Source organism: Bos taurus, chromosome 5 (assembly GCF_002263795.3).
Source record: "Bos taurus isolate L1 Dominette 01449 registration number 42190680 breed Hereford chromosome 5, ARS-UCD2.0, whole genome shotgun sequence".
Lineage (NCBI taxonomy): Eukaryota > Metazoa > Chordata > Mammalia > Artiodactyla > Bovidae > Bos > Bos taurus.
The window spans coordinates 2,244,310-2,262,691 of record NC_037332.1 but is presented as its reverse complement, the minus strand read 5'-3'; the positions used below and the strand labels follow the sequence as shown (position 1 = coordinate 2,262,691).

General features: G+C 35.9%; 1 protein-coding gene across 1 annotated transcript in view; it reads right to left on the bottom strand.

Moving 5' to 3' along the window:
- TRHDE (thyrotropin releasing hormone degrading enzyme) overlaps positions 1 to 18,382 on the bottom strand; it is a 448,987-nt gene that overhangs the window by 107,865 nt on the left and 322,740 nt on the right. The window contains exon 7 of the mRNA XM_002687170.7: positions 15,583 to 15,648. Coding sequence (XP_002687216.4) covers positions 15,583 to 15,648 — 66 coding nt within the window. The remainder of the gene's footprint in view (positions 1 to 15,582; positions 15,649 to 18,382) is intronic.

Below are 18,382 nucleotides of genomic sequence, written 5' to 3'. Positions count from 1 at the left end.
ATATTCAGATGGAACACTGCACAGAGGAAATAAGGACTTTCTTCCTAGGGATCTCTCTTTAAAAATTAGGAAAAGTCTCCGGACTTCCCTGGTGGTCCAGGGGCTAAGATTCCAAGCTCTGACTGCAGGGGGTCAGAGGTTCAACTCCTGGTCAGGGAACTAGATCCCACATGTCGCGACCAAGACCCAGTGCACCCAAATAAATAAATAAACAAAAACAAATAAATATATTCTTTAAAAAATCAGGAAAACTCTCCCTCAAATCCTACATCAAACCCCCCATGTTTCCCATTTAACAGAATTGTATTATGTGCTGTAGCCAAAATCAGTTAGTGAAACATTTGGGGGAAATTGCACAGGTCAGGACCCTGTCCTGTGAAGTAAATGATTATATAGACATGGATGACAGCCCAAACAAAATCAAAATATGCTTGATAAGAAGGAAAAGGAGACTAGCTTATGGGTAGGCCACCAACCGTGTTTTCTCCAGTGAGACAAAGGATGCAAGTATGGGCCTCAGTGACGTTGGGAGGCAGGATCCCATCTACTTGTAAGAACCATCTGGGCAATGCCAGGTAAATTGGGCATTGGTTTTTCTATGTGTCAGGAAGTTTAAAGCAAAGGTTTGAAATATTGTTCCTTTCTATTAAGAATAATTGTAGCTCAAAATATTTGTAGTGGGCATTTGTCATTCCTCTGTCTTTCCAGCATTTAAAATACCACTTTTATATGAGGGTAATAACTCATCACGTAATCTTACAGGGAAGTGAGGGCTCTCTCGCTTAGAAATGGAAGGGATGAAATTCTCTCCTCTCCACTCTCCCTGGCAGCTAAAGCATGGACACAAGTGGACACTTCATCCCAGGGCAGTGACTCCTACAGGATCAAAGCAAAGGAGCAGGAAGAGTTGCAATCACGTTGCCTGTGACGGTGATACTGAGGGCCCAGGAACAGCGATGCTAATGGCAGCAACTGCACCAACCAGCCTTACGACATGACCGTGGCTACGTTTCTTCATTTCTGAGTCTTCCTTGCATGCATGTGAGCTGAGTTGCTTCAGTCATGCCTAACTCTTTGTGACCCCATGGACTGTAGCCTGCCTGGCTCCTCTGTCCACAGAGATTCTCCAGGCAAGAATACTGGAGTGGGTCGCCATGCCCTCCTCCAGGGGAATCTTTGCAACTGAGGGATTGAACCCATATCTCTTCTGTCTCTTGCACTGAGTGCTTTACCACTAGTGCCACCTGGGAAGCCCCTGTGATGCTTTCTTAGTTACGATGATCTGTTTTGTAAGCCTGATTCTCCAGCCTTCCCAGTGAGTCCAACGACTGGCCTGAAGTGTTAGTCACTAAGTCATGTCCAACTCTTTGCAACCCCATACTATACTGAATTATACTGTCCATGGAATTCTCCACATAAGAATACTGGAGTGGGTTGCCATTTCCTTATTCAGGGGATCTTCCTGACCCAGGGATCGAAACTGTCATCTGCAAACAGTGAGAGCTTTACTTCTTCTTTTCCAATCTGGATTCCTTTTATTTCTTTTTCTTCTCTGATTGTTGTAGCCAGGACTTCCAGAACTATCTTGAATAATAGCGCTGAAAGTGGACACCCTTGTCTTGTTCCTGATCTTAGGCAGAATGCATTCAGTTTTTCATCATTGAGAATAATGTTTGCTATAGGCTTATCATATATGGCCTTTACTATGTTGAGGTAAGTTCCTTCTATCCCATTTTCTGAAGAGTTTTAATCATAAATGGGTGCAAATTTTGTCAAAGGCTTTCTCTGGACACTCAATGACATAAATTAAAGCAAGATCCTCTATGATCCACCTCCTAGAGTAATGAAAATAAAAGCAAAATAAGCAAGCAGGACCTGATTAAACTGAAAAGCTGTTTCACAGCAAAGGAAACTATAAGCAAGGTGAAAAGACAACCCTCAGAATGGGAGAAAATAATAGCAAATGAAACAACTGACAAAGGATTAATTTCCAAAATATATAAGCAGCTCATACAACTCAATACCAGAAAAACAAACAACCCAATCAGAAAGTGAGGAAAAGACCTAAACACACATTTCTCCAAAGAAGACATACAGATGGCTGACAAACACGTGAAAAGATGCTCAACATCACTCATTATTAGAGAAATGCAAATCAAAACCACAATGCGATATCACCTCACACTAGTCAGAATGTCCATCACTGAAAAGTCTACAAACAATAAATGCTGGAGGGGGTGTGGAGAAAAGGGAATGCCCTTGTATTGTTGGTGGGAATATAAATTGATACAGCCACTATGGAAGACCATATGGAGATCCCTTTAAAAACTAAGAATAAAACCACCATATGACCCATTAATCCCACTCCTAGGCATATACCCTGAGGAAACCAAAATCGAAAGAGAAACATGTATCCATTGTTCATTGCAGCACTGTTCACAATAGCTGAAACATGGAAGCAACCTAGATGCCCATCAACAGACGAATGGATAAAGAAGTTGTGGTACATATACACAGATGGAATATTATTCAGCCACAAAAAGGAGTGCATTTGAGTCAGTTCTAATGAGGTGGATGAACCTAGAACCTAATATTCAGAGTGAAGTAAGTCAGAAAGAGAAAGATAAATATCATAATCTAATGCATATAAATGGAATCTAGAAAAATGGTATTGAAGAATTTATCTACAGAGCAGCAATGGAGAAACAGACATAGAGGATAGACTTACGGACATGGGGAGAGGGGAGGAGAGGGTGAGATGTATGCAAAGAGTAACATGGAAACTTACATTACTATATGTAAAATAGATAGCCAACAGGAATTTGCTGTATGGCTCAGGAAACTCAAACAGGGGCTCTGTATCAACCTAGAGGGGTGGGATGGGGTGGGAGATGAGAGGGAGGGTCAACAGGGAGGACATATATGTATACCTACAGCTGATTCATGTTGAGGTTTGACAGAAAACAACAAAATTCTGTAAAGCAATTATCCTTCAGTAAAAAATAAATTATTTTTAAAAAAACCATTTGAAGTCTGGCCATGTATTTCAGAGGACGCTTCTACATTCCCTGACCTTGAGAAACAGAAATAAGAGGCTGAAACAGTGACAGACGACCAACTGAATCACAAGAAAGCTCGGCTGCAGCTCAAAATAATAGTTTGGTTAATACATGAAGACTGGCTGGACATTATGAAATTAAGTACAAGTGAGTAGCAAAGTATTGAAAAGGCATTATGGAAAATAACAGCAGGCTTGTATTTTAATTCTATTAAATAAGAACACGATAGAAAGGTATAAATAATTATGAAATGTTTGTTATTAAATTACAACAGTTTCCAAGAGGAAACTCAGTAAAAATAGAAACCATTATCAAACATTTTGAGGTACAGCAGTTTCTGACTACAAGATACAATGAAAAAGAAACGGAATTTCAGAAGGAATGTTGTTTGAACAGCTAGAGCAATAATAGTTGAAAAGTCAGTTATATCATTGTTTGCAGACCAGTTTGATTTTTTAAATGTGTGCTTAACTTAAATTAACTTTCAGAAGTTGCTTAGTTACAGAAGTACTCATATTTCTGGAGGAACAAAAAGGCATTTTACGCTTTTAAAAATCCCTTATGCCACCTAATGAGTATAAATTTTGTATACATCAGTATTCTTTCTTAAAGTTGTGAATATGCCAGAAAATTTTACATCAAAACAACCTGCTAGCCCATGAAAGATGTTTTGTTTGTTTGTCTTAAATTATAGACAGTGGCATGTTCTCAGTTCAGTTCTGTTTTCACATATCTCTTATTTAGCAATTTTAGACCATACCATCCATGTCCCAACACGCAGGAACATCACCAGAGAGGCAATATTGCCGCTGCTAAATTTGTACTCCCATTCCAGAACAACCTGACAGGGTCTTACACCCGTCAGCAAAGTAGTGTGAATGTAAGTCTATACGGGTATTCTGGGTACTCAAATATCCCCCCCTCTCGCTTCTACTGCTAGCTTGAAGTATTACTGAGACATAAAGTGAATCTAGGTAAAACTGAAGTTTGTGAATTCCTTTTTTCAAAGGCCCGGGTAAAGGGTTTTGACCACAGCAAGCTCACACAATAGATAAAATATATCCTGGCTGGTAAAAATACACTGCCTTTTGTAAATCAAGATGCCCACTGACTGCAAGCCATGTATATGGAGTTTTCTTACTCGGCGCTGGTGAGTCACTGAGAAGAAAATGAAACTCAATTGAGAAAGAGATTATGATGTGCATATTCAGGAAAACTAAGAATTCAAGCCAATCTTTAACAGCCGTGTGATCTTGGGTAAGATATCTAATTTCTCTAAGCCTTAATTTCTTCAACTGAGAAAAGTAGATAATATAGTACTTACTTGAGAACAGTGTGCATAGAAAATGAAATAAAACAAGTAAAGCACTTTGGGGAAAAAAAAAAGTCTGCCACCCAAAGAAGCTGAGAAACTAGTTATTTTAAGATCAAGCTCAAGGGGAAAAATAGTCTGGAGTCAACATCTTCTTCAACCTTGTCTCCAAGAGAAGTCAAAATATTCTAGAGAACCAAGGTAGGGAAATTAAATGGACTAACCTGTAAGAGGAAAGTGCTCAGAGGAATCTTATTTTTAGTTTGAAAAAAGTAAAACTGCAAGAAAAAGATTGAGATCAAGGTTTCTTTATATGTGAGAAAAGCTTAGAAACCTCCCGTACCCCAGTCTGAGGAAAGAAAGAGGCCTGGACTCTAAAAGTCTGCTTTTCACAGAGGTCTTCTGAGGTGCCGAGACCACTGATGAGAGGGCAGGGCAGTCACTAGTTAGCTCCTCAGCACGAAACAGCCACACTTAGGTGAGCAGCAAAGTGCCAAGGACACTAACCTGCAGGGCACCAGAAAGGCAAGGCTTGAACAAGATTCATACCAAACACTCAAGCAATAACACTGTCTCAACTCTTCCCTGAAACTTCCACGACTGCTTGTCAGGGTGGATGTGAACAAAGGGCTCTTCACCATGTGTTCTGGACTGACAAAGCTCCCTAGAACATTCTCCTATTAGTGGGAGTGACTAAGGGCAATTCCCTAAGGACAGATTAAATTTCCTGTAGGCTCAGAAGCATGGGGATGCCTTTTATTAAATGTTAAAATCACATATACTGATATGAACGATATATTATATTATATAAATAATACTGTTGACACTGTTACCTAGATAGAGAGTTACCTCTCAGATCCTTCCTGGTTTTGTCTCCCTGGTTATTCAGCTTCTGTTATAGTTGTATCTGAATCAGTTTCTAGCAGATAGCCTCATCTCCTTTGCAGCTCTGTTTTGCAATTAGACTAGCTGGCAACAACCCCGATCCTGGACAAACTCAAGTATTTGCTTCTTAAAAACTTGCACAAGTATAGCTTAACATCACAGGAGAAAAATGATGCAATTTGAGCAGGTGAGTATTATTATAAATTCATAATCACCAAACTCAAATAGGCACTCAGGACTACCAGGCAGCCGTGACTGCCTACGCATCCCAGTTCTCAGTCTTCAGACCTCGCTACCACGCAGCATGACCTCCCTTTCAGCTAGTGACCTTGCCTCACAGAACACTAAAACACAGATTTTGGGATTCCTTGGTGATCCAGTCGTTAGGACTCGATGCTTTCACTGCTGTGGGCTGGGTTTGACCCCCTGTTATGGAACTAAAGTTCCACAAGCCTCACGGTGTGACATAAATAAACAAATAGAATTCATCAGAAAATCAACTCCCTTATTTTCTGATTTCCAAATCTCCAAATGTCCTGGAAGTGTCTCTCTTACAGAAGACCTGCCTTTGTACTGTCTCAATAACCAAAGCCCCTGTTATCTTTTTCTTCTCCAGTGCTATCAACTTCTGTCCTGACTCCTTCTCTACCAGCCTAAAACTAGCACACCTGTCTCCCATTTTTAAAACAAAAAAACAATGGAGTATTACTCAGCCATTAAAAAGAATACATTTGAATCAGTTCTAATAAGGTGGATGAAACTGGAGCCTATTATACAGAGTGAAGTAAGCCAGAAGGAAAAACACCAATACAGTATACTAACGCATATATATGGAATTTAGAAAGATGGTAATAATAACCCTGTGTACGAGACAGCAAAAGAGACACTGATGTATAGTACAGTCTTATGGACTCTGTGGGAGAGGGAGAGGGTGGGAAGATTTGGGAGAATGGCATTGAAACATGTAAAATATCATGTATGAAACGAGATGCCAGTCCAGGTTCGATGCACGATACTGGATGCTTGGGGCTAGTGCACTGGGACGACCCAGAGGGATGGTATGGGGAGGGAGGAGGGAGGAGGGTTCAGGATGGGGAACACATGTATACCTGTGGCAGATTCATTTTGATATTTGGCAAAACTAATACAATTATGTAAAGTTTAAAAAGAAAATAAAATTAAAAAAAAAAAAACTCTCCTTTGCCCTCTAACTACCTCCTCTGTTTTTCTGATCTCCTTCCTTGGCAAATTTAAAAAATTTTATCCTAAATACACTGTCTCTTCTTAGACATTTCCCACCCCTACCACCCTTTAACACAGTCCACTAAAGTCATTAAATATGCAAACTGCCAAAAGGAACACTTTTTAGTCTTTATTTTATTCCACCTCTCAGCTGCATTTAACCTCCTTGGTCACTTTCTTATTCTTGAAATATGCTTTTTTTCTTGACATGAGTGACAGCATATCACTGGCATTCTGCCTGCCTCTTTATTCTTCCTACCGGTGACTCAGATGGTGAAGAATCTGCCTGCGATGCAGGAGACCTGGGTTCGATCCCTGGGTCGGGAAGATCCCCTGGAGAAGGCATGGCAACACACTCCAGTATCCTTGCCTGGAAAATCCCATGGACAGAGGATCCTAGCGGGGGGCTACAGTCCATGGGGTCGCAAAGAGTCGAACATGACTGAGCAACTGACACTTACCTTGATACAGCCTCTTTTACTAGCACCTTCTCTTCTTTCCACCTCCAACAATGTAGCGCTTCAGGACCAAGTTTCAGGCTTCCAACCCAGAAACTTCAGAATCATTCTTAGGTGCCTTTTCCTCCTCTCATACCACACTCTTGTGGATCTCTCCTACCACACTCTTCAGCCAATCTATCCCTAGGTTCATTTCATCCTACCGTCAAAAAACACTGAATCTATCTATGTCTCTATATATCTAGTCACTCTTTAAGCCTTTGCCATCTCTCACCCAGATATTAAACCATCTTCCTAATTTTTATTACCTGATTCCCCTACCAGTATACTGATTGCCCCAGTCCAAATGTATTACTATAATTAGCCAAATAATTATTTTAAGTATAAACAGAACCAGGTTGCATCCCAGTTTTAAAATTGGTGAATCACCTCCCACTGCAGTCAGAATAAAACCCAACCTTCTTAAGCACAGTGCACTTTGGCATTGCATAATTAGCTCCTACTCTATCTCTTGCCCTGACTAACTCTGTTCATCTACACTAGCTCCTTTCTTTTCCTTGAACACACTGAGTTCCTCCCTCAGCCCTTTGTGCAAGCCCTTCCATCTTCCCAGAATGATCTCCCCCACCCCTTTTCTCATCCTTCAGACCTCAGGACACATGCCTTCTTCTCAAGAAGGATTTTCTAAACACTCAGTCTAAAGTTGCCTGACCCATCCATCTTATATGTTCTGTCACAACATCCTATTTTTTTCCTACCTAGTATTTATCACACTTAGGAAACATATCTGTATTTGCCTTTTTCCTTTTTAGCATCAATCTTGTCCAAAAATATGATTCATGAGATCAGGGGGCATATCTGTTGTGTGTAGCATACCCTGAATATTTAAATACTTGGTACATATCATGGTGTCTGACATTGTGTGGCCATGCAGTATGTGTGGAATAAAAGAGTGACTGCACATATCTGATGGGTGAACTACGTGGATATAAAGAGAGGCAGGAAGAGAAATCACAGTTTGGTTTATTAGCACAAAGGAAAGTTCTTGACACTAAAATGAGTTACTGCTCTTAAGCGGGAAATGATCTGTAACATAGTCATAGAGACAGACTTTGAGCAGAAGTGAAAAAGTGAATACAAGAGACTGATTGCAAAAGGAGTAAGATGCAGGATGACACACGGAAATCCCCATTTCTTTGTGTGACATACTAACACAGAGCCTTTTCTTCCATAGTCAGAAATATAGAGGTAGATCAACATGGAATTTTGATAAGTTTGATAAGTAAGATAGGTTCCAAACACATAACTTTTGGTAAGTTTGATAAGTAAGATAGGTTCCAAACACATAACTTAGGATAGGTTTTTATAGCACTCTTAAGCCACTTATTTTTAACATACGGCTTTTCACAACTTAATTTTGACATTTAAATATCAAAGAGGAAAAAGAATTCGTATATTACAGTTCATTATTTCTATAACTATTTATGAATAGTTTTAACTTTAAAAAAGGAAAACTAATTTTTTAAACAGATAGACACATGGATAAATATGTCATATAAAAGTAAGTGGTAACAGTGAAAGACAAGAGAATACATATGAAAAGTTCTCAATCTCATTTGTGATAAAAATACATACACTGAAATAGCAATTTTTTACTTATTAAATTGGTGAGAAATTTATTTTGAAAATAAGACACAATGTTGTCTGCTTAGTGTATTATAAAAATAGAACTTTCAAACTTTCTTTCTAAATTATGTATCTGAGAAGAAAAAATTGGTAATATGTTTCCAAAAATATAGATTAAAAGAAAATCAAAATACAATTGGGTAAATCTATAATTTAAAATTATTTCAGTGTTATTTATTTTACCAGTATTGGAAAGCAATGTAAATGCTTGTCAACTAGGAAAAAATAAATAAAATTATTATGTACATCTATGCCATATTACTACTACTAAACTATGTACTAGAATCATCTAGCAATTATTAAAATAGGAGTTAAAAAAAATCTTCCCAACCTGGGAGGGTTTTTTTTAGCATCAAAGCTTTTAATATTGCCAAATATATAGTTCTAGGCTATTACATGAACATTCTGAAAATAGAACATAATATAAGAGAAAAATAAAAAAGGAAACGAAAGAAAACTGCTGATGCAAGAGCTAATTAGGTTAGAGGAAAATGCCTCTAAGGCAAGTTTGTTGTACCTCTGAACTAGTAATATAACCAAATGGTAATGTTTACAAGGAGAGAGTGTTTGTAGATAGGTATACATATCCCAGTATGTGCATATTTACATATTTACATAGATCAACATATATATATACATACACACACACATATATATATGTCATACATCAGTCTAATATGTCAAATCGTTTCACAAATGTATTTTAAATAAAGTTATCAAAAACATCATTTTACAGTATGAACCCTATTAGTTAAAATGAAGATAGGGCTTCCCTGGTGGCTCAGATGGTAAAGAATCTGCCTGCAAAGCAGGACACCCAGGTTCAATACCTGGGTTGGGAAGATCTGCTGGAGAAATGAATGACAATCCACTCCAGTATTCTTTCCTGGAGAATTCCATTGACAGAAAAGCCTGGTGGGCTACAGTCCATGGGGTCGCAAAGAGTCGGACATGACTGAGTGACTAACACTTTCACAGAATGAATATATCTTGAGCTCTTGACTAACAGGTAAAAGAAACCAGTAAGAATAAATTTCTAAGACCCCCCATTAATCTGGGTAAATGCTTGTGGGATAAACAAATAAAGATAAATGTCACTACCAATGAAGGCTTTTTAGTTAACGCTGTATAGTCACAGCAGTCAACTAACAACATTTATTTCAGAGGCAAAATGATAAGAATTCAATCAGTAGCTGTATATAAGCAAATTAATTAAAACTGATGAATAGAAGTTATTTTTCTCTGATTAAGAAATATGAATAGTCTTTGTTATTTATGTTTTTAAAGTACTCTTTTTATTAGAAATAGTATTCTATATTCTCAAATTCATAGAATCTTTCCTTAAAATTAATATTTTTTTCTCTATAGCATACTCAGTGAATTTAGCTTTGTAGTTGGTCTTTAATAAGCTAAATGCTAATTAGGTCAAATCCAATGACTAAACATGATCAATGATAGTATCATTATCATACAGTATTAAATGATGACAAAACATTACCATGAAGAGTTAATCAACCTTTCTACCTATAGCAAACCTAAAACTGCAGTGATTTAAGTGAGACAGGGAGAAATGTGAACAGAACCTGCCTATGGTCACTCAGTTTTATTGAAGCATGATTCAGCTACCATCTGATTAAAAACACAATACTATCTCTTCAGAAAGCAAATTCACTTTGACACACACTGTCTCTGTTCCTCTGTTATTTTCTGACTTCCCATTTATCTAAAAACTTACATGCAAGGGAGCAAACCACTGTCTCACAAACATAAGCTTTCAGTTTTCAAATAAAAATCCTGTGTACACATGTAGCTTCTCGTGGAACCCTGGTTATTGAGTATGTTGTTGCTACTGATAACCCCTATAGCTTTGTGCTGTCATTACCTTTAGGCTATCAGAATTTTATGAGCACAACCAATAATAATGATATTTACTTCTTATCCACACCTCATTGCCTTACATTGATTTGCATAAGCAATTTCCACCCTGATAATTGGAGCCAAACATCTTTTTGTAGGTTACCTTATGGAAAAGAGCAGTTAAATACTAATCAAAAGAAATCTTTCTTTATTCAACCATATTTTAAATGATATTGAATTACTTTCATTGGATGAGCAGGAAGGTGACTCACTCTCTGACGGATTTTGAAGTGAGTTTATATCATGTTTAACAGTGATCTTTCTTTATAATTGTAGTTCCCTGGTATTGCCTCTTAACAATGTAAAGAACGGTACTGCCAGGTTCAAATCATTAAAGCTATATTGTTTTGTTTGAAAAAAAGAAAAGAAAAAAACAGTAGTAGTATGTACTAATTATTTTTAATAGCTACTGAGTCAATGTTATCTGAGAATGTCAAAATTAAAATTACACCTTTATTCTTTTATTTCTAAAAACTCAAAGAAAAATTATAAAAAAAAATGTAACTAGGGAGATGAACACAAGTAAAAATCAACTAAGAAAGGTCAAAGTCATGTGAAATAATTCTATCTAAAAGAATCCTTCTCTGAATAATTTACTTAAAAATAAAGTCTAGAGCACTTAGGTAAGAATGCGGATTTGAGCTGTGGAAGCTTAAATTATAAAAACAAGGTAGAAGAAGTAGATCCAAATTTATTGATCATATGTACAAACATTGTACAAATGGGTACAAATTACTATGTGTACTTAAACTTTAAGAAAACTAGGAACTTAAAGATGTGAGCATTTCAGAAAGATTCAGTGATTCTTGCAGTCATAGAGGCTGAGCATGAGGTGAACTAAGATCCTCAGAACACAGTGCGCTGAAGGCAACTGAAGAGAGGCTCCAGGGCTCTGGGTTAAAGTGGTGAATTAACAAACACATGTGATTCCACGCTCTCCCAAAACCTGACTAGAACTACACTGAATGTGTGGGTGTTTTCTCTGTGATACCAAAATTTCGAAATCTAGCAGTGGTTTTCCTGACTTCTACTCCACTAACTCTCCCAACAGGGTCAAAGCCATATAGTCTCACTATGCAGATGATTAACTGAAGATCCAGGGACGCTAGTTAAATTCTCCCATTCAATTGAAACAGTTGTCCTAAAGTATCAAACCCAAATTTTCTAACTAGTAAAATGCATTAATAAGATGGAAAAAATCTTATTTTTAATTCTACTCTTGCATTTTATAACTATGAAGTCAGAGGTCAGTAAGAACTTAGTGACTAGCAGAAAGCCCATCATTAATTAGGAACAAGAATAATGGTTGTCAGGGGGAAAACATGGGGGGAAGGAATAGTTAGGAAGTTTGGGATGGACGTGTACACACTACTATATTTAAAATGGATAACTGACAAGGACTTACTGTATAGCACATGGAACTCTGCTCAATGTTATTTGGAAGCCTGGATGGGAGGGGCGTTTAGGGGAGAAAGGATACATGTATATGTGCGGCTGAGTCCCTTCCCTGTCCACCTGAAACTATCACAACACTGTTAATCAGTTATACCCCAACACAAAATAAAAAGTTTAAAAATAGAATAAGAAATGTTTCTCCCTACTTATTCCATTGCCTCTTGTGTCCCAAAATATTCCAGCAAACGTTCTGGGTAATCTACTATGGAAGAAGAGTAGCTATACAGAACTTGCAAAAATATAAATACTTCTGTGTTTGAAACAATGTATTATTTACAAGTGGCATACATAATCCACAAAGGTTCACACTTCATTTGCTCTATTTGACTTTCAATTTAACCATCGAAACAAAATGGAAACTGACTTATTAACGGTGCTCAGTCGCTTCAGTCATGTCCAACTCGAATGGACTGTAGCCTGCCAGACTCCCCTGTCCATAGGATTTCCCAGGCAAGAATACTGGAGTGGGTTGCCATTTCCTTGTTCAGGGGATCTTCCTGACCCAGGGATGGAACCTGGGTTTCCTGCCTTGCAGGCAGTCTCCTACATTGCAGGTGGTCTCCTGCATTGTAGACGGATTTTTTATCCAATGAGCCACCTGAGAAGCCCTACGCTATCTATTACAGTCTAAATAGACAGAATGTGTGTTCTGTCTATTACATACTAAAAGAACTTTTGAGGCAACTTATTTTAAAAATTATGCAAAATTTAACATTTAATGATCACACAACATTCAAGAAATAAGGGAATTAGACCAAAAAATCAAGAAGATCAGACCAAGGAAAGTTGTGATTATTCAGTATGAAACCGTTTACCAGACATTCAGATAGCTGATTGAATGGATTATATGGATACTAGAAACAAAACTTTTCTGAAAAAGTCTCTGGAGTCCCTTTCTACTGAGGGATGTGTGTATAAGTTGAAACTTGAAATACGTTGTCCAATACAAAATATTATAAAAGTTAAGAAATATGTAGCTGAATCAATACTCAGGTACTTGCTAAGTTAAATATAAACATGTGAACTCATCTACCTTTATATTATTTTATTTATTTTATAAATATTACATTGTACTTTATATCTATTATATAATGTTATTATGTGTTTTTATTATATTTTAAATTTATATTGTGTAAACATATTGTTTTATTTATTTGTGAATGTAAAAAAACATTTTCCTTGTTCCCAAAAGAGCTTAAGATGAATCACAAGGACTAAAAGATTTAAGAGAAACCAAGTTTTAAAAGAAACCACCATTATAATATTGTTCAGGTATGGAATATCAGGGCTAAGGTCCAAATACTAAAAAAAAAAAAAAAAAGGAAATATGGAGGGAGGGAAGAAGAAAGGAAGAGAAGGATGGTGGGATGGGGGGAGAATATATTTAAAAAATACTATTTGCAATTTAGGATGCCTACACTTGTAAATCTAACCCTGGGTCTGTGTGCAAATATAAACTTCCACTTGTCAACATAGAAATAGCCATTGTTAATATGAAAACAATTAATAGATTTTCCAGCAGAGATAAGAACTGACAGTCTAGATTAGCTCTCTCAGCAACATGTAAACCAAGATTCCCCAGAGGCTTGTGGATGGGAAATATATTAATATCAACTCCGTGACCACTCAGCACCGTGACATGAAGTGTCTGTTCAGGAGGTCATTTTCAAACCATATCCCATGCATCTTCATGCACAACAGATGATAATTTATCACCTAGACACAGGAATCTACTGTAAACTAATCCAAACTGCTGATGATACACTAAATCAGTTTGAGTGATGAGTATAAATAAAGCGGCAAGGAAAGTACTGAAGGATAAAGATCTATCTGATCAATGAGATGTCACAGGCAAATGAAATGCAATGTTGACAAACACAGAGTCCCTCAGTTGAAAATTAACCAAATCGAGTACCACAGCATAAAGGCACACATTAATACCGGCTTCACATGAAAGTTTAATATCATGGGAGTTAGAGGGTAGAGTCTAACTGTTACAGATAAAACTGGACAGAATAGGTCAGTAGAAAAGGCTGTATTCAAAACTGATCTATTTTGCATACCACAGAAAGTATGATAAGAAAAAGAAAAACATTGCAAAAAAAAAAAAAAATCCTTTCCAGATAACATAAGTATCATTATTCAATCTTCCAAGCAAATCTAAACACACAAATGAGAAAAAAATAAAATTAAATAAAAATTGTATACAGAAAGTGATTTCACATCAGCTTGCTACCCAGGAAATTAAATTCAATTTGTGGAAATCTTATGAAAGCTCAGCTATTTTCTGGAACTATACTGTCATGCTACAACTTCAGTGGGAAAAACAAAGGAGTGGGGATAAGGAAGGACGTTTCTCCAGATAGTTGATATTCATGGAGGTCACTCACAGAGGGAAAAAAAAAAAGATTTTCCTAACTATGTGATCAGAATAGAGACTTTAGTACTTGGCAAACAGATTCAGTGGAATTCAGCGATTCCAAAGGTTGCCCTAATGGAAAGAGCTGATTAAAGTAACTCCAACCCCAGCTGGAACAATTTGGTAAAAATATCTTCTAAGGAAAATTATTCTTCAAGGAATTTATATATATTTTTTTTCTCTTGTGTTAAGTATTTATAGCTTTGTCATAACATACTTGAACTCTTGTTTTGTATTTTATCATTTAGTTTATTTTAGGTAAAGATAGAATTAGACTACTAAAACATGACCTGATCCCATATGTAGTTTATTTAAATTTCAAAATGAAAAGCTTACTGAGAAAGATAAGATTGATTGCTCTCTCTGTCTTAGCATAATTGTATTTCAGGTGAACATCAATTTACTTTAAAGGACACTTCTAAGTAGCAGAATGCATCATAAATAATTCATCAATCACAGCTGCTAGGAACATGATTTACTCCAACAGATTCAATGGAATAAAAATTCTATTTTTCTATATTTGTGTTTGCTTTCAAGAATTTAAGAATCTTCGTTTTCTAAGAATCTACTCCTAGATTACATGTTTCATACTGTAAATGTATTATAATAAAACTGTTTCTTTTTTCCTTCTTTATTTAAAGAACCGTATTTCCTAATAAAACAAAAACACTTTAATATATTTGGAACAAATAACAATCTCTGTATATCAACACTAAAACAGCAAACAACAAAAAAGGCACATATCTGAAAAAGTGTTAAGAATTTCTCAAACATGCATAATTCCAAGAAGGCTAACATAATTTGCTTTCATTTTATATAAACTTTTAAATGGAAGAAAAGGGAAACAGACTTTTGTGAAATCATATATAGACTATTTAGGATCTGCTATATTTGAAAATTACTTCAATTTTAAAATGCATATTAAAGAGATTCTAAATGATATAACCTTTCGAGTTTTGTGGGTTAATACAGAATCTTATCTACCATTTTCATTTGTCGTATGGTAAGGCACTGCTTACCTTACTTACCTTATGGTTTCCCATAAAATTCAGCAATTTTGTATTAGCAATTTCCCAAGCTGTGAAATATCTTTAAATAAACACAAGAATAAGGAAAAATGTAAACAAAAATAGAAAACATTTTACTTACTTGCAAACCCCTTTGAAATACTGAATGGCCCATAAAATTAGCCAGCATTCTAATTAAAGCAGCACCCTGTAAGAAAGAGTATTTTTAAAAAAGAAAAGAAAAAAGTTTCAACCAAGTAACATGATTCTAAAATTATTCTATATCAGTCAAAAATAGTCTTCATTCATGCTATTTTATTCCTAAAAATAGTTAAGAAATAAGAGAATTATGAATGCAATACTTCAATTATAGGTTACAATTGCATTTTTTGTTTGGTCAATCTAAAAGTTTTATGGATCTAAAACTGATGATTTTGAAGTAGAAGTCTCTTGAATAAAATATCTCAGAGCAATAATAAGTTGTAATTCAGGAATACTAGAAATTTTACTGAGCACCGTATATGACAAAGTTAATAAAACAAGGTTCTTGTACTCACAGGTTCATAATCTAGTAAAGGAGGTACACCCATATTATAAATAATCATACTGAAATATAGCTTTGAAGTAACATAGCTACATACTTTATCTCCGGCTCGTTCAAGAATCCTTTAGCTATAGAAGTGGAGAGTAGGAAGTGCCAGGGAATCAGATTTCTTGGATTCAAATCCTGGTGCTGGCATTACCCTCCATGTTTACTCAGCAAAAGTATTTGGCCCTTAAGTCCCTCCCTTTTCTCACTTGAAAAGTACAAGCAATAATAGTCCAAATTTATATGGTTTTCCTGAAATTTAAATACATTACTGAATGCAAGGCAATTCAAACGGGGTTTAAAAATTAGTAACCATGATAGAAGTGTTAGCTGTCAATATTATATCAAGGTAATTATACTTATTTCCTGTGTGTTTTTTCCTTTTAGAGTCTTCTATAAATCCATATACAAATAGAATATATATGAGGCTGATAAATATTTAGAGCAATAGAACAAAATACTAATGTAAGAGTCTGTCTCATTTTGAAAATGGTTATTGCATTGTAGAACAATATCAGTGTGAAAAGGCTGACATATAATCAATACGAAAAATTCCAAGAATTGATGGTTAAGCCTAGATTATCACAAATCTGTATGCAAAATATAAATAAGACTTCAAGAAGATATTTCAATCTGCAGCAAACTGTTTTAACTATGAAGCACTAAATTGAAAGGAGCAAAAGTTTAAAAATAAATGATAGAAAACAACACAATTCTGTAAAGCAATTATTCTTCAATTAAAAATAAATAAACTTTAAAAAATCTTTAAAAAGAAGAAACAAAATAAACGATAGCCTGGTTTTAAGGGAAATAAATCCCTTTATAACTACATTTCTAACTTCATACTCACTTTAAATTCATACCCATCAATAGCTAATTTCTTTCCAGGTTTCTCTTTTTTATAAGAGAATCATAAGAACCCCATACAGACTCATCCAGCCTGGGGCTGGGTGGCAACAACAAGTGCAGAGACACAAGAATGAATTTCCACTGTTACCAGAACTGCTCCCTGTAATTCCAGAATTTTAATGCAGTAGAGTATTCATGCTCTATGAATCAGCATTAGAGAAATGTCTCAAAAAAAATTCAGTCATCATCACAGTTGCTCCCCAAATTGGTATTTTATTCACAACTCAACAAATGATGGGCTCCCTGGACAAGCCATAGAGTTGTATGCCTTTTCTGGTATATTTTCCTTCCACAGCTTCTACTTTCTGCTCTTTCTTCTGCTTCTTACTCTGTATCTTCCGCACAGTTGTATAAATCCATAAAGTATGAGCATCTATGATTCAATCTGGGGACCAGGTTAGAATTCCCTTTAGACTTTATCAATTCTGCTCCTTGAATTTCCTTGACAAGCTCCCCTCCTATACATTCCCAATCTAATCTACCCACCCCCAGGTGGAAATTGTCAGTTCTGAAGAAAAACTAACACTTGCCACCTGGGAAGTGAGACAGAATCTCGAGCAGTCAACGGAAAACTTTCCTCAGTACAGAAGAGCCATCTTCGGATGATTTAAGTGTTTCCCTTTAGGTAATGAAGACTCGGTCTCTTGTCAGGCTATAAAAACTATCAATTTGGCATGGGCTAATGACAAAAGAGTCCTTTGTAATCATAAAGAATGTTCCTGTTTTCTTGTCTGTGTTGAGCCACAGCAGAGTACTAACAGGAAAGAAAACCTAGGAATATATTTAATATTTTAAAATTATATACTATGGGACTCCCTCTTATGATTATATTGTATAATTTAATTAACTTTTCAAAACTATGTTTGTCTTGCCAATTTGAATATTTTAAATTCTCCAGAGTAGCATGCATGCATTCCTCTATATTTAACTAGACTTTTCTTTCCAAAACTCAATTTTAAATATCACTATTTCATAGAACTTCATAGGCAGATGGGTTTTTCAACTGTCATCATGCAGCCAACATATACTGAGCACCTACTATATGGGTTATAACAAAGATTACACTTCTTAATGCAGGCACACCTCACTGTAAACCCTTGTTCAAAAAGAAAACAATAAATCCTCTTCCACTGTGTCTTTAAAATATTTTTTCACAGATGTACTTTGTAATAGTATAATTTATACTCACTTGTGATTCAAAATTCCAGCCCCAATCAAACAAATTGGATGTTACACAGCCTAAGTAGCTTTATGGGAAATAAATATACTATTTCTGCAAGATTTGTATAATTCTGAGATTTAATCAAGAAAGTATCACTATATTTGCTATACTAAATTTCAGGGAGATGATAGGGTAGAAACTACTAAGTGATTTTTTTTTTATGGTTTTATAAAGAATATTCTGGACTTCCCTGCTGACAATGAAGAATCTGTCTGCAATGCA